The sequence below is a fragment of the Vulpes lagopus genome, chromosome 2, assembly GCF_018345385.1.
Source record: "Vulpes lagopus strain Blue_001 chromosome 2, ASM1834538v1, whole genome shotgun sequence".
Classification (NCBI taxonomy): Eukaryota; Metazoa; Chordata; class Mammalia; order Carnivora; family Canidae; genus Vulpes; species Vulpes lagopus.
Genome location: NC_054825.1, coordinates 109,088,642 through 109,110,269, shown reverse-complemented (window position 1 = coordinate 109,110,269; position 21,628 = coordinate 109,088,642). Strand labels below are relative to the sequence as shown.

Here is a 21,628-nt window from a genome sequence, read left to right as displayed (position 1 = left end):
AGAACGACCTCAGTGATGTCAAAAGTGAAAAGTACTTTCCGTTTAAATGTTCATAGCTGATTTACTCAAAGTGAATCTGAGTTACCAAAGAGAATCTGAGCACGTCTAAGGTGCAATTCTTTAAAAAGGGAGCCATTAAGAGAGGCTGAAATAAAACAAACTTTAGGCTTCTGTCTTCCTAATGGAAACTTGTCTTGCCTCTCCAAAACGGATATAATCATTTCAAAGTCTGAAGCACAGAAGTCATGAAGAAATAAACTGCCAGCCACACAGGGAGAACAACTTACCTAATACACCACTAGGTTCAATAGGATACTCAAGGATGGATGTCGCTGGTGCCAACGTGTAGGGGTACTCATAGGGTGTGTAGATCAAACCAGCTTCGGGCCCCGGAGGAACTATTGCAGCAGTCGGGTGAGGAGTTCCGTTTGGCATGACAGCGGTCTGTATTTGTCTGATCAAAGGCATTATGGTAGGGCCAGCTGGCGTAGGAGTACGCAGGGCAGCTGGCGGGAGAACAGGCGCAGGCCCAGTGATAATCCTTGGAGCAGCCTGGGCTGTTGCTGCAAGAGAAAAGGCAAGGGCTGCTACAGTAAGCAAAGAAATGTAGGAGAAGTGTAGAGACAGCAGTATAAAATATGGAAAATGAGAGGGAAGTAGGAAAAAGAAAGGAGAAGCAGGAAAGAAGAAAAATAAAAGGAAATCATTAGTACATGCACTGATCACACAAAATGCCAAAGCACACTGATCAAATGCAAACAGCTTCCCCTTTCCCAGTGTGATTAAGAATAAATATGCAAAAATTAACAAGCCACTGTAAAAAAAAAAAAAAAGAATGAGACCATTAAAATAGGTTATATTTAGTTCATGTATTTGATATATCTGTGTTTTTAAGATCTCATGAGACTAAAGGTACATGCAAAAGCACATGGAAACACTCGCATTAAAAGAGGTTAAAAATTTTTGGAATTGGGAGTCCATAGAAATACAGCTTGGTATATTTCTAAAGAAAAACTTAAGTTTCAAATGAAAAAAAGAATAATTTTTACTGTATTAAGTTAGCCAACTACTAGTTTTATTTATATAAACTTCTTGCATCTGTATGAAATTCATACAAAAAACAATATAAAAAATGTCCCATTCCTAAGCATAAGACTATTAATGATATAATAGTCTTTCTTATGACTATAAGAATAGTCATTCTTATGAATAAATTAAAGCCAAATATTTGTAAAGTAACCACTTCTGAATCTAGTAAATTGCCTCTATTTTGGACACCTATTCTATTTCTTGGGACGCCTGGGTGGCTTAGCGGTTAAGTGTCTGCCTTCGGCTCAGGACATGATCCTGGAGGCCCAGGATTGAGTCCCACGTTGCGCTCCCTGCATGGAGCCTGCTTCTCCCTCTGCCTATGACTCTGCCTCTCTCTCTGTGTGTCTCTCATGAATAAATAAATAAAATCTTAAAAAATTTTAGTTCTTAAAAAACAAAACAAAACAAAAAACTAGTAATTTAAATAATTATGTTCATTAAAAGAACTGTAAACCTTCACTGCCTCAAAAAATAAAAAAAGCAATCCTCTTCAAGTTTATGGAAGCGTCCACAGATATATCTAAAGGAAAAATGGGATTAAAACAGTATCATCTACTGCTCTCTTTGAATTCAGCTCATATACAAAATCAACAGAGAAAAATACCGGAGGGGAACATTAGCAAGCATGGTGAGAGGACAGAATTCGACAAAAGGGTCACTGCTTTCATATACATTCCAAATCAGCTTTAAAAAAAAAAAGTCTAAAAATTATTTTCTTTTGCATAAATATAACAATAAGCTCAAAGCCTTAAATCTGTAGTTAAAAGAATAGGAAATTTCCCGAAACTTTTAGATTTAGAAGTTGAAATATCATTGAAATAATAAAAGTTTATAAACTCCAAACTTAGACATGCTGGCATCAAATAAAGGAGACTGTCCCCAATTCATGAAAGCAGTAAAAATGGGACTGTGAGTCCCTTATTAAGTGATAATTATTTTGACTCTTCACATAGTGTGAAGCTCGTGTGCTGCACTGCCAACAGGAGAAAAGGTTGGTGGACAAAATAATTGATTCAGCTGTAACCATGGACCTCAGTCTCATTCTTACGTGATTTAATGTTGGCATCTCTGTAGGTGCCATTCAGAATTGCAAGCTCCATCAGCTGCATCTTCTTCAGGCTGTCTTCTCCCTCTGCCTATACATGGAAAACACAAGAGTAATAGTAAGCACTTAAGATGGTCTGCACACATCACAGCCATATGTACTCACCAGCCTTAAAATAGGGATTATGGGACTATAGCCACCTGCTTCAATTGTGAGGGGAGGTGGAGGGAAAGATTAGGGAACCAAAAGGTGCTGACGTACTGATACAAAGGATACTCTTAACATGTAGCCACTAGCTACATTTCTGTTTGGAAAATTTTTATGTAAACTACACTGATTTATTAAAGTTCCCCCAAAAGCTTTGCTAAATGGAATAAATATTAGTTAAGATTAAATATAGTACATTTATTCTCTTTAGGATCTATCATTTTGTAGAAGATTCAAAAACCTAATGTGATCATTAAAGGGGCGGGGGGAACAACCCACAAAAAACCAAACAACCTCCCTCACTCTGCCACCAAACTGGTATTTTAAACATGTAACATGATGGTGGTATTCACATGTGAGAATTCTGTTTAGTTTTCCAAAATGGAAAATTCAATAAAATTATAATCATAAGAATTTCTAAAATTTGAATATTTATTCTGCTCTTTTATGCCAACATTCCTCTCTTCCTCAGTTAGTAAATACTACCATTCTAAAGCAAATCTACCTTTAGGGCAAGTTAGAATGGTAGAATAGTAGTATTACCACTGTCCAAGCCACAAGGCATTCAAAAGTGGAAGTTCTTAATAACTATGCAACGGTGACAGGCTTAAAAAACCTGGATTGTCTCTGACCATTCCATTTACCTTGGATTTGCCCTACCCTTTCCATTTACTGTTGTCACGTCACTCTTCTTCTAGTCATTATTGGTGTATTACCAAAACTACTACAATATTATGTTAATAGTATCTGTTCTCCAATCTGTACAATGACAAGATTAATTGTATAAAACATAACTTTTTTTCTTAATGTTCCTTCACATTTTCATGTCTTAAAACCCTTCACAGTTTCTTACTATCTAAAAATATAAACCATTTAAGCTATCTGTGAATCTGGGCCCAGATTATCTTCTCAAGTTAAAGCAATTAATCTTCTGTTATGTTTTACACATATCTTATGCTATAAATCAAATCAAATCAAACCACTCCCTGTTACGCATCTCTGTGCATATTCCTATCCACCCCTCCATCTTGAATGCTCCTCTGCACTCCATTCTACCCTCTTTCTAAATCTTACCTCATCTCTGCAAACTCCAATCTAAATGCTACCTTCTCGAAGGTCCATCCTTAGATTATACTGTTTCTACCTTGATTTATAGTTTCATGTATACTAACACTACCAAAGTAAGCTCCTTGAGAATAGTCTATTTCTGATTTATAATTGCTTATATTCCCATTCACCCTGTCCCAAAAGTTATCTTTGCTAGGACTTTTAAATCATTGTTAAGAAAAATCCTTAACTTTATCTACAAACCTTAAATCTCTAAATCCTAGAGGATAAGCATCAGCTACAGCAAAAGAAAGTAGTAGATAATGGTCCATCTTACCAAGGTTCATGCCTGAAGATCGCTGTAGAAATCGAATTATGTGCTACTAACTTATTTTATGCATTATCTAATCCTCAGTACTTAATATTTAAAAACAAAGTAACCCAATGACACTTTTTTCTGGCCTGATTCAGAAAGGAGCAGGATCAGATGACAAGCTTCTCTGTCCTTCCTTTCTACCGCAACTGTTAATGATACACAAAACTCTGTCTTTGGTACTACACCAACAAAAAGGACACTATAATTTATAGTTAAATACAACTGCTAAATTGGGTTTTATTAAACTAAATTCTTAACAGAGAATTAAAAGATGAGTCAAAACACCACGAAGACAAAGTGTAAGGTGTCACACTAACTTTTCAAAAACCCACATGTAGGAGAAAACAGAGAAGATACCTGAATGCTTATGGAATTGTATTCCTTGACCCCTATGAATTTGTGCAAAGATGACAGAGAATAAAGTGAGTAGAATTTCTTTGAAAGCTGTAGCAATTACTAGTTAATGATAAAAATAAGTAAGCATCAGCAACAAAAAGAACACATTAGCAATCCATTACACCTAACCCAAACTCCTTAAACTTGTTCCCTGAAAACTAGTGATACTAAAAACTCATCAAGTCATTTCAAACTTAAATCTATATATAATAACAGAATACCAGAAGTCTATAAATTATACTCTAAAGAAAAAGCAATAGGTCTACCTTCAGTCACTTTCAACAGTAAAACAGTGGTACATGTTTGAAAACGTCATCAAGTAAGAGTTAGAAATAAAGATGGAAGAAGTGACGGGACATGCTGTAGAGGGAAGAAGTACTGGAGCGCGTTTCACCCGACTGTTCCTTTTGGATAACAATATAACCACACTCTTTAGCTAGGGATGCAGTGTTAAACCCAGGAGAGAGCCAAAGAGAAAGATGAGGGAAGAAATACATATGCGCACATCAGGGTTCATGAATGTATGTGTGCCTTTAACAGGGTGCAGGATTTTGAAAAAGAGGTGCGGTGTCATCAGCAGCAACCTCCCCCTACCCTGCCCAAGGGGAGAATAAAACCCAGGGCAGCACAGCTTTCACAAAGCAGCAGCAGCAGCAGCAGCAGCAGCAGCAGTGGAGTATGCCACAATGCCATCGCTGGAGGGCACGGGGATTCACAAATTATGAACTACAGTATGCACACTGGATTACATCACATTATGGCAGGCCACACTAACACCTCCTAGCACAGAATTGAGCTGGCAAAGCTGGAATTAAAACCTGGCGGTCTCATCCAGAATAAGCTTCACTCTGGCATCTTCAGCACTTCTCCCCACCTCACCCACCATTCTGTACTCACAGAGCATGATGCTGTCTGTATCTCAAGAGTTTACAGAGTTCATTATATACCTGCCTGAATGCTGAAGGTATATGCCATCTCTCTCAAATTTAACTTCAGATAAGATAATCTGCTGGTTTCTTAGATAATTTTTACTAAGTTTTTTCTATAGTCCAAAGGCCCTAGAGCTTCTACCAGCAAGGCTTCATATTAGTTTATTTGATGTTTCCTCTTCTCTCAAAGATAAAAGCTGATCAAATATGGCATCTTGAAATTATACATCTCAATGCTAGACATTTCAAAAGGCCTTTTTGTAGAAGCTGGCCCAGGGACAAACACTTCTAGAGAGATGGAAAGCTAACTTTTCCTTCTGTAACAAAAGAAGCTGTTCTTGGGCAGCCCCGGTGGCTCAGCGGTTTAGTGCCGCCTGCAGCCTGGGGTGTGATCCTGGAGACCTGGGATTGACTCCCACTTCAGGCTTCCTGCATGGGGCCTGCTTCTCCCTCTGCCTGTGTCTCTGCCTCTCTCTCGCTCTCTCTGAATGAATAAATAAATAAATCTTAAAAAAAAAAAAAAGGAAGAAGAAGCTGTTCTTAACCAAACCTCAGGTCACAAGTGGGTATTTTATAATGCTGAATCAAAGTGGTCATCTAGAACTTTATAACTTCTCATTTCTTAAGTATTTGCTCTGTATTTTAAAAACCAAGATATAATTTATATGCAGTGAAATCCTGGGATCTTAAATGCAACACTCAATCAGTTTTGATGAACGCACATCAAGTCTGAGGACAGTTTTATCAACTCAGAAAGTTCCATTTTGCCTCTTCTCACTCAAGGTCCTCCCCACCTCTGCCCCCGATCTGATTTTTATCACTAATTTTGCCTATTCTAGAATTTCATATAATGGAATCACAGAGTATATATACTCTGTGTGCCCAGCTTCTTTCCCTCAGCATTATATATGAAACTCTCCCATACTGTTGCATGTGTCAGTAGTTCACTTGTTTTGACAGCTGAGTAGTGTTTCATTTATCCATTCTTATGCTACGGTCATTGGGATGTTTTTGGATATTGTGAATAAAGCCACTGTGAAAATTCTTACACAAGGTCTTTTTGTGAATATAGTTTTTTCCCCCTCAGTTCTTGAATACATACCTATGGGTAGAATTGCTGGGTCATAAGATAAATGAATATTTCCCTCATATTTTGTACGGAAAACATTATGTAAAGGTTACTGAAACATTATGAATAACATACCTTTGAAACATAAACGTTTAAAAATATTACAAACAGCTGCTAACTTCTCTACAAGTCCATTACCCCATTATCTAAAACCTATAGTATCATAAAGTATTTTGAAAATTTTTCAGACTTATATAAAGATATTATACCAAGGATTACCTAACATCCTAAGGGGTCTGGAGGAACACTCGAATAATCTGATCTGTGACAAACATAAAAATACACTCGGTAGGATAGATTATAAACATACTTTTCTGAACTTTTTGGGGTTTACAATTATGGAAGACTGTGAATCTGTATAAATAATCTATGCATACATTATAGTAATGTACAGCTGTGTTAACAGCTGTATTTAATAGCTATGTTAAAGAGAAATAGAGCATGGTTAATATTTAGTGAGAGTGCACAGGTCTTAAAATAGAATGATTTACACACTGCTATACCTTATTAAAACTAGGTATCAGATTTTCATCACCTAAACATTTACACTTTATAACACATCTATGGCGCTGGTACTGTGTTGTCCTAGAGGCTTAGACAGGTTAGGTAGCCTATCCAATGTTGCATATGGTCACACTGCAAAACTGGCTTCCAACCCAGTGTACCTGATCTAAAGTCCTTACCATACCTTCTCCTGTATGTAGTGCCCCTAGGTGGAATTACCTTTTGAATTCATTGAAGACCTTCCATAAGAAATGAAGAAAATCATTTTTATTTGGCATCTTTAAATTTATAAAGTACACATTTAAAAAACTCCACTACAACAAAGTAATTAATTACAATAGAGAACTGAAGCAAATATATTATTTCCAAACCATTAAAATGTGATCAGTAAAATAATTTGCCTATAACAAAAGCCCAAACAACTCTCCATCTTAGCATTCAAGGCACTGAATAACATCTACAGGCAGCCCTATTTGCAAATATTTTACATTAGTCAAAATCATCTGCCTGCTGTTCCCTAGAAGCCAACTTGTGCTTTTCTGCCCCCATGTTAGACAAGATCCTGTCCAGAAGCATACTCTGCATACTTCGATAGCTCACATCACTGTTCTCTCCAGGATATATTCTTTTCTAACCACATCCACACATAATGGTATCATTTTCCTAAGTCTATGTTGCTCCTTTTGGGAAACTCAATCATATAGCCACATACTATCTCATCTTTTCTATTTTTTTCATGTGGTTTTTAGGAAATTTCTAATGTGATTTGTATCCATAAATTACCCAATAACCAATGAAACCTATCTTCCTATAGCACCCAATGCCTTGCAAAGTGAACTTGTTCACTGACATTAAAAAAGCAGATTCTTTTTTCTTTTTTTTTGTTTTGAGCAGATTCTTTTCTGCAAATTTAAAATAATGAGTAGTGGGGCACCTGGGTGGCTCAGTCAGTTAAGTGTCTGCTTTCGGCTCAGGTCATGATCTCAGGGTCCAGGGATCGAGCCCCACACTGAGCTCCCTGATCAGCAGAGTCTGCTTCTCCCTCTCCCACGCCTCTCCTTGTATGCGCGCTCTCTCATAAATGAATGAATGAATGAATGAATAAGTAAATAAAATCTTAAAAAAAATGAGTGGAGAAGATTTTCCAAACATAAGAGAAAAAAGTACATGATTAATTCCCTAGGCTGAACAAGAAACTAGTACAGAAAAGAGAAAATGAAGAGTGACCAAAGTTTATAAAAAACTTTAGTATCTTTTTTTTAATAAATTTATTTTTTATTGGTGTTCAATTTACCAACATACAGAATAACACCCAGTACTCATCCCGTCAAGTGCCCCCCTCAGTGCCCGTCACCCATTCACCCCCACCCCCCGCCCTCCTCCCCTTCCACCACCCCTAGTTCGTTTCCCAGAGTTAGGAGTCTTTATGTTCTGTCTCCCATTCTGATATTTCCCACACATTTCTTCTCCCTTCCCTTCTATTTCCTTTCACTATTATTTATATTCCCCAAATGAATGAGAACATATAATGTTTGTCCTTCTCTGATTGACTTACTTCACTCAGCATAATACCCTCCAGTTCCATCCACTTTGAAGCAAATGGTGGGTATTTGTCGTTTCTAATGGCTGAGTAATATTCCATTGTATACATAAACCACATCTTCTTTATCCATTCATCTTTCGATGGACACCAAGGCCCCTTCCACAGTTTGGCTATTGTGGCCATTGCTGCTATAAACATCGGGGTGCAGGTCCCGGCGTTTCATTGCATCTGTATCTTTGGGGTAAATCCCCAGCAGTGCAATTGCTGGGTCGTAGGGCCGATCTACTTTTTACCCTTTGAGGAACCTCCACACAGTTTTCCAGAGTGGGTGCACCGGTTCACATTCCCACCAACAGTGCAAGAGGGTTCCCTTTTCTCCACATCCTCTCCAACATTTGTGGTTTCCTGCCTTGTTAATTTTCCCCATTCTCACTGGTGTGAGGTGGTATCTCATTGTGGTTTTGATTTGTATTTCCCTGATGGCAAGTGATGCAGAGCATTTTCTCATGTGCTTGTTGGCCATGTCTGTGTCTTCCTCTGTGAGATTTCTGTTCATGTCTTTTGCCCATTTCATGATTGGATTGTTTGTTTCTTTGCTGTTGAGTTTAATAAGTTCTTTATAGATCTTGGAAACTAGCCCTTTATCTGATACATCATTTGCAAATAATATCAATCACCACTTGTATCTGCCCTGCCTGCTAAAGAAAAGTCTGACAAAGAATATAACTGAAATTTACATAGAGGATTTTATACAGGAGAGAAAGTAACAGAATCCATCTTTAAAGGCACATTCTATTATTTTGTGAATGGACTATTTGGGGCTTGGTAGGATTAGAGACCAGTCACCAGCCTGACTTCAGTCCCCGTGATAAAAGATGTATTGGACTGGGGTGGAAGTAGTAAGAGATGGAAAATATAACTCAAAAGGACTTGATGGCTAGTTGGATGTAAGGATGAGGGAAAGGAGACACTGAAGACTAACATTCAGGTTTTGGGATTATATAATCAAGTAGACGGTCACTCCACTTAATTAGATAGTAAAGGCTGAGGGAAATTGAATCAAGAGCTCTGTTTGAAAATAGAAAATGCCAATACCTTGGCTATTTAAATATCCAAGTGGAGGTGTTAGGTACAGAGCTGAATTTAAATCTGGGATCTACTTATTCTAACTTATCCTGTAAAGCTAGTAGAAAGATTAACTTCCCATACTATTTGAGAATATTTCCCTCCAAGATGATGATGCAGCAATTATTAAGTTCCAAACTGACCTGTTCCATGTTTTCAATGCTGGGTCTAGGACTCTCAAGTACTATTTCTTCTTTACCAGGTGGTTTTGTCAGGCTTTCAAAACTGAGATATATGGTGGAGGGCACTATAGCCAGACTGAAGAGCTGGTGGAGGGGAGAAGGGATGTGGCTCCCTATGCCAGCTGTTCTCAGGCTCCACACCTCCTGCCTAGGACTTCTAGAACCAGTTTTCCTGTGTCTCACCCCTAAGGAGCAGCACCAGCCAACCAGTTTACCTATTCCTCTGAGCTTCTGTGTTTTCATTACCTGCTAGAGGCACCACTTTGTCAGAGGTCTCAGTTCTACCTCTGCATAGAACCTTCTAAGAGCTGCTGTGACAGAAATTTATATAGGGTGTAGTAGAAGACCAAATAAAAAGCACCTAAGACCTAACCACAGTAACAATCTCTCTTTTCTCTCCCAGCATTGGGTTAGTAATAGCTACTTCCTATAGTTTCTAAACCCGGATTACACCTTTTTTTTTTTTTTTTTTTTGCAGTTTTCAACATCTGTTTAACCAATTACTTTATTCTCTCTACTAAAAAAACTTAGTGTGGATTTTGTTTTCCTGATATCGAAGTGGCTCCCTATTACTACTTCTTATGGTCTGCATTTCCCAGGCTGGCATTATGGACACACCAGCTGCTTCTTTTATGTCACCAATCTCATTTTGTGTCAAAAATTTATGTGGATTCTATGATGATCTACTATTCAGATTTTACCTTCCTTTTTTTTTTCCAGTCCTCAATGTTTAGTTAACAGATGAGTACGTACTATGATATAGATACTGTGCTAATGACTCCAACAGAAAAAGAATGTTGTTCACAAATTGAAAAGCATGAGAGAAATCCCCAGAATTGTTACAGTAACCCAAAACTGAAAGGATATATCAGAACTCCATAACTCAGGTGGCTAGGCAAAGACAAATCAGTACCACTGCTTCACCTAAGGAATACAGCCTGATTACCAAGGGATAATGAGTAAGCCCTCAGTTCAAATGATATGCAAAGATGATCTTATTGTTTTGTTGAAAAGTTTGTGGGTCAAAATGTTAGACACACAATAAGGGGAGAAAAATCTTGGCATATCTTATTCTATTTGCCATTACATGACATACTCCCACTTAATCATAATACCTGGTTTAGCAGCAACAACTTAGCAAGATAAAGCAAGATACAGAGGAAGCATAACTTAGCCAGAAGAGCTTGAAACATTCAAATACACACACATGCAGAGTACTGTATAAACTATTAAACTATATAAAACAAATACTTAAAGTTTTATTTATTTTGGAGAGCAAGAAGAGTGTGCACACATAAGGGATGGGGCAGAGGGAAAGAATCTCAAGCAGACTCCATGCTGAGTACCCTGAGGTGGGACTCAATCTAATGATTCTGAGATCATGACCTAAGCTGAAACTAAGAGTCGGATGCTCTATGGACGGTGCCATTCAGGTGCCCCCCCCCCCCAAATATAGTTTTTTTACTTTAAGATCATATATTCTTTTTTCAACATGGTATAAACAGTTCTATAAAAAGTAGTAACAATCTCAGAAAAGTCATGTCTCATAATAAGCATTTATTTCTTCTATGTGAAACACAATATGACACCATTTGTAATTTTATTCTTTACAGTAAGTTTAAAAGGAATGACAAAACCTTGGAAGACTTATATGATCCACAAATTGGGTTATACACTACACTAGTAGCAATAAAGCCACAGAATTATTTTATAGAGAAAAAAAAGACCTCTGAAATGGATTATTTTAGGTGGACATTATCAGACTATATGGCTGGGGCAATAAAAGGAAGGATATATAATTACAAATTGTGAGCTTAGGTGAGCCTGAGTCTACAGAAGATAAAGAGAAGGTATCTGAAAATGATGATGATCCAATGATTGATTAGTTGTGGGAGATACATGGGAAAAGTAGGCAAAAAATCTGAAAAGTAGACATGTAGTGGTAGTGGTCGTATGGAGAGGAGTAGACACCTGTAGGATGTCATAACAAATGCCTGTCAATGAGTTCTAAAAGTAGTAACATACTAAACTCATATAGACTCAGGTTAAGCAAACAGTCTAAAGGAAGGAAAAGGCATTTATCTTTTGAACAAAATACTGAAAACATATACCAAAGACCAATCACTAGCCTGGGTATATAAAGAATTAAATGTGGCCCTTGTATTTAAGATTTATAGTCTAGTTTGGATAGAGATACAAAAGTAAAGCAAGTTCAATAAAGCGTAATAGTTGCTGTGACGGAAGTTTACATAGGGTGTAGTAGAAAACCAAATAAAAAACTTTGGGAAAGGATCACGAACCACTTTAAGCATCTGATAACTACAACTCTGTCTAAAAACCATCCAGGAGTACAGAGGCAAAATGTTACCTACACTTTTAGTGGGTTAACAGAGAACTAAGCTCACCCCTTAAGCATCTGTGATAAAACTGTTAATTGTGATCTTGAAACACTTTTAGGTAATGCTACTGTATAACACTACAGGGATTCCTTAAAGTCACCTATTTATATTTGGAAATATTAAGGAGATCTCTGAGCCATCAAGCACAGTGTAATGACCTCGAAGTCGAGAGTAGAGGCAGAAAACTACCTGGTCGTCAGAGCAATGTGAGGTCACTATTACTAGTTCCACGTATACTTCAACTATTTTTAGATGTAGTCATTATTAGTGACAATAAGGTCATTAATTTTGGTTACTTCGCACCATAACCTTTTTTCGCACTGTAACCTTTTTTCTTTAATGTTCTGTAAGATACCTAAAGGCATACATTCATTGTAAATAGCTGACTAAAACTTTGAACCTCACATTAAGGCTAAGACAGAACAAAGCAGGGAAGGAAAAAATTCAGGTAATTTTTTCAACTATCATCTGGTAGCATTTGACTTCCATGATATACAAATGAAATGAAGACAAAGTTATGTTTTTGCACTATAATTTTTGTTCTGAGATTGAGACTCTTATCATCTTCCTTGGTCAGCGAAAAAATAATTAAGCTCAATTAAATATTTCATTTTTTTTTAAATCTTTTTTTTATTTATTTATGATAGTCACAGAGAGAGAGAGAGAGAGAGGCAGAGACACAGGCAGAGGGAGAAGCAGGCTCCATGCACCGGGAGCCTGATGTGGGATTCGATCCCGGGTCTCCAGGATCGCGCCCTGGGCCAAAGGCAGGCGCCAAACCGCTGCGCCACCCAGGGATCCCAAATATTTCATTTTTTAAAGGCCTTTTGTTTCTGGGATTCAAATAAAAGTCTTATTGCAAGTGTTTTTTTTTTTTTTAATTTTTATTTACTTATGATAGTCACAGAGAGAGAGAGAGAGAGAGAGAGGCAGAGACACAGGCAGAAGGAGAAGCAGGCTCCATGCACCGGGAGCCCGACGTGGGATTCGATCCTGGGTCTCCAGGATCGCGCCCTGGGCCAAAGGCAGGCGCTAGACCGCTGCGCCACCCAGGGATCCCCTGCAAGTGTTTATAATTTTTAAATAATTTAATCTTTCATATCTGATTTAACACTCTTAACAACTCTGTAAGGTCTATAACACAAGGATAACACTTGGTTGGTTGCACTTTAGGGTAAAATTTAACATAAGACAGGAGTTTGTGTCACTATGTTAATAAAAGCACTTGAATGCTTCTTTTGCTTAGCTATCCCACAGCTAGGAAGCCAAGAGCAGGTTAGTCAAACTTGAAAAATAAAATAATAATAAACAAAACGTAGAATGTAAACACCACATTCCTTTAGGGATGAAGAATATTGTACTTCTGAAATAAATTGCCAATACTCCCTCATTTCTTAAGTGTGTAACTATACAGCAACCTAAAAACCTCATTTTAAAGTAGGCATAAAATAAATCAGGGAAAGATAAGTATAGGAGTTGACTATTAAGAACAGGAGTCAATTCTAAAACTAAAACCCTAGGAATTTTTTTTTTCTCTAATGCAGGAGTAATTTATGAGCAAAACAGCTGTTACAATGGAGCACACCAGACATTTTTGAGGTAGGCAATATAAGAAGTCCTCTTCAGTCCTCTACTTAAGAGCTTTGAATCTTAATACAGTTAATAATAAAACCACTCTCCTTAAGCAAGTTGATTATGCTTGGGCATTTGGTTTTTGGGTATTCTTGTATTCTTTGTGGCTACAATGTCCAGTAAGTATAACAATAATTAGCCCATTAACTTAGTAACATACCATTATAAAGAGAAACAAAAATTGAAAAGTGGTGAGAAAACAATAAATGCTAGAATGCATTTTAAAAACCTAGAGTTTAAAAACCAAGATGGAATCTACTGTAAGTTACAGAGGAATGTTGTGTGGTTGCCGTCAAGGCTTGGGTGGATTGTTTACCTCTACATAACATCAGCACAAGCACTGGGATGGGGCCAGGTATACTCAGGTTGCTAAGGATTTCCCTATGACACTTTATCAGTTCCATCAAGTAAGGGAGTCACCTACCTTAACAGACTTCTTTATATATACACCAAATTGATCTATTTTGAAAAACGTACCACCAAGGCGGTTGAAAACACTGACAAAGTCTTAAACCACCAAGGGCAGGATCATAAGGATTTAGTAGGATGTATCTAGGAAGTGAAAGCAGAAAATGCTGTTACGGTATTTTCCTTCCAAATATAGGTGCTTCCGTATTACTTTAAAGTTGTATCTTCCTTTTAAAAAAGATTTTATGTATTTATTCGTGAGAGACACACAGAGAGAGGCAGAGACATAGGCAGAGGGAGAAGCAGGCTCTAGGCAGGGAGCCCGATGCGAGACTCGATCACAGGACCCTGGAATCATGCCCTGAGCCGAAGGCAGATGTTCAACCACTGACCCACTCAGGCATCCCAAAATTCTATCTTAAGGATTATTTGAGAGAGGGAGAGGGAGGGATCATGTACGTGCATGCTGGGGGCAGGGGCAGAGAGAGAATTCAAGCAGATTCCCCACTGAGCACAGAGCCCAGGTGAGGCTGGATCTCAGAATCCTGAGATCATGACCTGAGCCAAAATCACCAGCTGAACATTTAACCGAATGAGTCACCCAGGCCTCCCTAAAATTGTATTTTAAAATTTACATATAAGCTAATACTCAAGGGAAACTTAATGGCTTTATTTCCATGTGGATTTTAATACAAATTGGATTTATCCTTTATAGTTGGTATAATTTTTTTCTTGCTATTTTTATGAAATATTCTATGAAAAATTTTTATCTTGTAGTCCTTGATTGAACCTTTAAAAAATTTTATCTCTATGGTAAGTTTTAACAAAGTCTGCCCTCATGGAAACTAGTGGCAGGGAAGACAGAGCTGCAAATAGAAAATTTAGCAATTAAAACAAAATGATAAGGAGTTTCCAGGAACATACAACAAGGGTGTCAAACTAAGTCCGAGCTAGTGATGAACAGGGGGGGAAGGTTTTGGGATATTCATACATTAAAGTAATACATAATCATAGACTTGCAGATGAGTAAGAGTTAAAGAGGGCAGAAAGAGTGAAAGTGGTTCCAAGGAAGATAAAAACACATTTAAAAAAAATCTAGAATCAGAAGTATGAGATCAATAATGAAGCTGAGAAGGTAGTAACACTTTGCAAGCCATGCTCAAGCCAAGGACATACTCTGTGGAGTAATTATAATTCACTTAGAGTGTCTTAATCCAAGGAAAATCATGATTAAACTTTTATTTTTAGAAGCACCACTTTGGCTCCAGTATGGAGAATATTTGGAAAGGTAAGACTAAGACAGAGGTAGGAAGATCATACAGATAAAGCAGAGATTATAGGTTCCTAGTTCAAGCAATACGTAATGACATCCTGAACTAAGATAATTCCAGCGGGGATGGAGGGATGAAAATAGAAGTGTGAGATGGTTAGAGGGTAGAACCAACTCTGTGTGCGTGTGTTTGTGCATGCGCACAGTAGTACAATATTCTAAACATTCATGATATTTTAAATCTAAACGACAGTATGGTTCCCTATTGCTTTATGTTAATCTTTTGCTTTTATTAAGAATACTGTTACAAATTACTTTCCTGATTGGGGATTACCTATTTTAAATACATACCAAGAAGGACTGCATTTATTCACTTACTCTGCTTCATTCCAGGGGATGAATACACTGTTCAACTGTGTCCTGAAAGGGCTTTTGCAAAGTACATGGTTACAAAGGTATACATATTCATTTTAGGGCGGGAGGAAGGAAGGAAGGAAGGAAGGAAGGAAGGAAGGAAGGAAGGAAGGAACGAACGACGAACGAATGAACATAAACAAAATAATTGCTAACCAAATGGGAACAGTGCCACTGAGCTCCTTAAATGGAAGCTCAAACTGGGCTTTTTCTCAGGCATTTCCAAGAAAGAGCTGTGATTTCCCCACTTTTATTTCCCCGTGAAAACAGACTAACTGCCAAGAGTGTATTAATATATGCTAGAGTTCACTAAAAGTGAACTATGTGCATGGTAAACTTGATGATCTTGCTCTGTGCCTGGTGGTGTTCACCTCACAAGCTAGACCAGTAACAACAAAGGTTACAGAGTACAAATACTGCTTGTATTCTAATCAGGTTTAGTACTTCTTACTGCTTTTTTATATTACATAAATATATACATATAATGTGTATGTAAAAAATATGCTATGTATACATATTTATGCATCATATATAGTTTTTAAAAGTTACCTGTACTTCCTTAAGTTTATTTCTCTTTATCACAGAAAATATCCAACATATAAAAAAATCAGCATACTCTTAGGTATGTTGCGTTCCAGTGATAGGTTTTATACTGAACATATCTCAAATTTATAAAAATGAGTAGCTAAAGTGGGGCTTTTTAACAGAAGTATACTTTAGACACTGCTATTATGCATTTCTTTTATTTAGGAACTCCTTCAAAATATCAAGTTGAGTGGTCAAAGACATTTTAATTGACTTGTAACTATACTTTACAATATCAAATCTAAGATTCATTATTTGGTTTTTAAACTACAACAGCAATAGTTTTTTGTGGAATGCCTGTGTAGCTGAGGGGTTGAGTGTCTGCCTTTGGCTCAGGTCGTGATCCCGGGGGTACTGGGATTGAGTTCCACATTGGACTTCCCATAGGAAGCCTGCTTCTCTCTCTGTGTCTCTCATGAATAAAAAATAAATTCTTAAAAAAAAAGAAAAGAAAAGAAGAGGAGAAGAAAAGAAAAGAAAAGAAAAGAAGAACAAGAAAAAGAAAAGAAGAAAAAGAAAATGAAAAAGAAATAGTTTTTTGCTTTGGCAAGTTGTAGTGCTTCAGTATTGTATGATGATTATGAGTGGTGGCCTAATTCTCACAATGATTAACATACAGACAAACACTGGCATTTTTCTAACAGATGAGTTTTCATGATAAGAAATAGAATTAGAAAGCAACAGTTTAGAGAACATACATACTAGGTAGCCACTATTAGTTGAAATGTGATTGATGTTCCACAGGTCAGCAGCTCTTTGTTGGGATGGTTGGTGCTTTAAATATTTGGTATGAGATTCTTAAGAAACAATATTGTATAAAGAAAGGCAATGTCTCTAGTCTTAGAGTTAGAAGTAATTCAACTCTGGATCTATCCTTTTATAATTTGGTTTTATAGCATTAGATTTAGAGCTTTTTCAAAAATACCTGCTTACTGAAATTTCTATAGGAATAAATAAGTTTGCTATTGTGAGTTTGAAACTCCTAATTTCCCATGAAAAACTTTATAAATCAAAATATTTCTACAACCACCATTTTGATTGCATATTATAAGGAATATCTTCATTTGTTCCAGAACAGAATGGATACTTTAACTTCATAACAACAACAAAAATTTTCTAGTATGTTCCCAGTATCTATAAAACACTAATAAATATTTGTTCAGTGAATATAAGCAGATGCTTAAAACCTGTTATAATGGTAATAGTGTTAAATTACAATAGAACTTTTTCTGTAAGAAGTCATGAGTAACAAAGCAAAACACTACTATTATTGCATAATAATATACAATCACATAAAGAACTTGACAAATACTGTGTATTTTTAGAGAATACATTTCCTATTTGCTGGTGCTTCACTGGTAATTTTAAATTATTCAAAGCGCTAGAATACTAAGAGAAATCTTTCTTGTGGCTTCTCCTAGGCTTTCCCCACCTTAGTTTCTATTTACTAAGCAAATAAACAAGGAGTCTTCTGGGAGTTGCCAGGTATTTAAATAAGGGGGTAGGGTAAGGAAGAAACAACATGAAACAGCTCTTGCAAGGTAGGTATGTACCAGGTAAAGATGGGTTACAAATGCCCTGCTGACTAGTTTGCAATTTAACCGTGCAGTGACAGAAAGTTAATGGAAAATCTGAAACGGGGAACATGATGATACTTCAAATATATTTTAAAAAGAGAACTCTGGCTGCAACTAGGAGGGAGTACCAATTGACCTAGTACAATAGTGAAAACAGAAAAGACAGTCAGGGGCTAGTAAGAGGCAGAATCCGAACTTGATGGGAAGAAGTAGGAGCAGAGGGAAAACAGAAGGTGCAATTAAGAATACAGGACTTCTAGGCAATGGATGTCATTCACAAAGAGAAAACAATGGTGCAATTAAGAATACGGGACTTCTAGGCAATGGATGTCATTCACAAAGAGAAAACAATGGAGGAATTGCTGTATGAGGAGGGCAAGGAAGGATGTGATGTCAGTTTGGGAAATGTTATGTTTGAGATGCCTATAAATCATCCAAAGGTGTTGAATGGATTGGGGAAACGTGGGGCTGAAGATGAGAAGTTCATTGAAGAACGATCACTATGGCAGTGGTCCCTAGAGACAGACTATGGATGAGACTGCCCAAAAAGAACAAACTGGAGAGTAAGAAGATCACTCTGGAAAGTATCTAGCTCTAGTGACAGCATGACATTTCAGAAGAGCAAGCATCAAGTGACCAAATAAATAACTGGGAAACTCATTAATTTTGCCCTACTCTCATTTTTATATTACTAAATCTCTATTTCCATATGTATCAAAGTCTTGGTTTCTAGCCTGGTAAATAGTTTCTCAACAGAGGTTTGTGAAGTGAATTGCTTTTGACAGTCATTAAATGAGTTTTTTAATCTTTAAAAGTATGCTATAATTCCACAGATGCTAAATTCAGTAACAAAGTCTTTTATTTAAAAAGAGTATATTGTCCCCATTCACAAGCAAATTCATAAAATACATTAATATCATGAAGAAAGCTAATTCATGAATCTGGTAACTTGCTCAGAGATACATTCTAGAAAGAGGTTTGACAGAAAAAAAGATGCCATATCAGTTTAAAGGCATAACTTTAAAAACAACTCACTTTATATTTTGTATTTGATTTACCAATTAAAGATTAATTTTTCTCCCTATAGAAGTATTAAATGTTAAGAGAATAAAAAGCCAAACCGATCTGTTTATACAAATACACAATACAGGCTTTAGAGTGAGGAGAGTCTTACTTTAATAAGTGTTACTTTTGAAACTAAAAATACAGAAGAAAATCAAGCTACCAAATTAAGTTTACCTGAAACAATCTGAATATAATATTAAAATGCTCAACCGAAAAAAATAAAAATAAAAAAATAAAATGCTCAACCGACTCACTAAAATACTACTAAAGTTTCACAATGGTACACCTGAATAATTTTATTTACATATAAGAAACATTTGAAATGTCAAGAAAAATTAAATATAAGGGTTTAAAAAATACAAGTTAATTAAAATAAAGGGTATTTGATTTTCTTAACTTTTTTTTGCCATTTCAGTTTCAATGTACATTAACAGAAAATGAATGGAATAAGAATGCTTCACCTATATATAAGGAACATGATGCTACTTACCAACCATCAGAAGGGCATGCAAACAAATTAAAGGGATGTATGAAAATAATTGAACTAAAGAAGATATACCGAGAAATCACCCATCTATTTTTCTATTAAATAATTTTACCTCTTTAATAAAAGACTAATATATATTCATATATATTAAATTAATTTTAGAATATCTGTGTAGAATAGCATACATTTATTTAGTAAAGGGGGAAAAACAACTAAAATGAATTATTTCAGCCAGCACATTTAATTATAGGATAGAAACAATAAACAGGTACTAGTGAGTGTAAAAATGTTACATAATAAATTCAACATGCAAACTGAGGGATGCATGGAATATAAGATTACAATGGAAGGATCTTTTATATAAACTACAAAAATATTTCCTAGAGAATAACTACATACTACCTTATTACCCTGTGCCCAGAATCCTTTGTTTTACATTTACAACACCTTAAATTTAGAGGTATAAGCTATCTAAACTGTCAACCATATTTTTTCTGTTAGGGAAGCCACTCCTTAATGAATCCTTATAATAATGAAAAGGAGAATGTTTTTCATACAGACTCTATATTGGTAGGGGCTTGTTCACAGGTACCCTACTACACAAGACATGTTTTACTACTATTGCCAAGAAGCTCCATGTTGGGGAAAAGCCCCTTGTTCATTTTAAAAATGTTGGCCCACTGGCAGACAACATGATGGATGGACGGAGAGTGAAGAGGTTTCAATACAGCCCCTCAGTGATTTACAACAGTGATTGAAGTCCTACAACTTACGCCATGTCATACTTCTCAATTTGTCCCTATGGATTGCTATCCAAAGATATAGTACTTTGAATTATTTGAGAAAATTCTAGTTAGAATAGGCTCCTATGACTGCCCTAATGCAGAATATGGGGTGGGGTATAAAAAGTGATGTGGAATCCAGTTATGTTTTGTTTAGCATCATCCCTCTCTATAAGAAGCAATTTAACCAACGCATTTCAACCTCTGCAAGTGCCTCCGAAAGCAGTACATACCCATCTGCATCAGAGTACCTTACATATACCATATAGTGTGTTATGCCATTATGATTCCAGTTCTAGATCTCTGATAAGGACTTCTATGATGATGGTCTTTGTAGTCTAAATTTAAATGAGATTTCTGAAAGTCTTCTCTGTCACTGGGTCAAGGTTTATTATTAATTAAGGCTCAACAGTAATCTTAGAACTACAGGATTTTAAACAGACTACTTTGATATGTAATTACACTAAGAAGAATAATATATAAACACAAGTATATTTATGGTACTTTAAAAAATACTCATTCTATACTTTCTTACCCAAATTAAACAATCATCCGGCATACCTGTTATCTCCTTGTAAAACATTTCTGAAAGCTGCATCTACATTCTCAGGCCACTAATATTAGCAACAACCAAATTTTTACCTTCCTTCCTTATGAAAGTAAAGTGGCCTAAAAAATGTTAACAGACTACCTCAAAGACCTGATTTATTATGTGAGAATATGTTATTCTCAAAATTTTCAATACTTAAATTTCACTAAGAGGTTTTTTTTCTGGAGGGCAGATATAAAACAACAAAGCAATAATAATAATGATAATTAGTAATGGTAATAATATTAATTAGTAATAATACTAATTATTATTATCATTGATATCTTGAGGATGAGTGAGGTCATAGAAGCCTAAATAATATTCATCACCTTAGGCATTTATGGGAGCATTTTCTCACTAAAAAGTGACTATACTAAGACCTAGTACTTCTGAAACAAGAAAAAGCTGAAGGTCTCTCTCAAAGTATTTATTTATTTATTTTTTTCTCAAAGTATTTAAATGCAAACTGAATGATCCAGTTTATAAGTTTGAGTACCTTATTCATTTTCCAAAAAAGCCACAAATGTTCATCTTATTGTAAGACAAATATAACAAGTACAAAGATACATATTTATTACATGCACTGAGCAAAATTAAAGTAAATATCAGGTCAAAGCTTATTAAAACAAAATGATCATTTTAATGATAAATAATCATTATGTGAAGATATATTTAATTTAGGAGGGGAAATTTATGTCTATAGTTGTCACTTTGTTTTTCCTCCAGAGATCTAGAACAAAATACCTTTCCTTAAATGTGTTTACTGTACTATATTTAGTGAATAAACAAGCCATAATAAGCAGATCGTCTGCATGAGAGCATGGATCAACTCATTCTCATTAAGA

The 21,628-nt window shown here is 36.1% G+C and overlaps 1 protein-coding gene across 9 annotated transcripts in view; it reads right to left on the bottom strand.

Moving 5' to 3' along the window:
- The window catches only part of QKI (QKI, KH domain containing RNA binding), a 162,102-nt gene that overhangs the window by 12,649 nt on the left and 127,825 nt on the right, over positions 1–21,628 (bottom strand). For 6 of the 9 annotated variants that reach the window (XR_005986249.1, XM_041745511.1, XM_041745512.1 and 3 more), the window contains 2 exons: positions 2,141–2,228; positions 288–587 (listed from right to left, as the gene is read on the bottom strand). Coding sequence is in view for 8 of the 9 variants with exons in the window: in XM_041745511.1 (XP_041601445.1) it covers positions 288–587; positions 2,141–2,228 (388 nt within the window). In the remaining variant the exon portion in view is untranslated. The remainder of the gene's footprint in view (positions 1–287; positions 588–2,140; positions 2,229–21,628) is intronic. The other 3 variants (XM_041745507.1, XM_041745508.1, XM_041745506.1) reach the window with 2 other exon arrangements.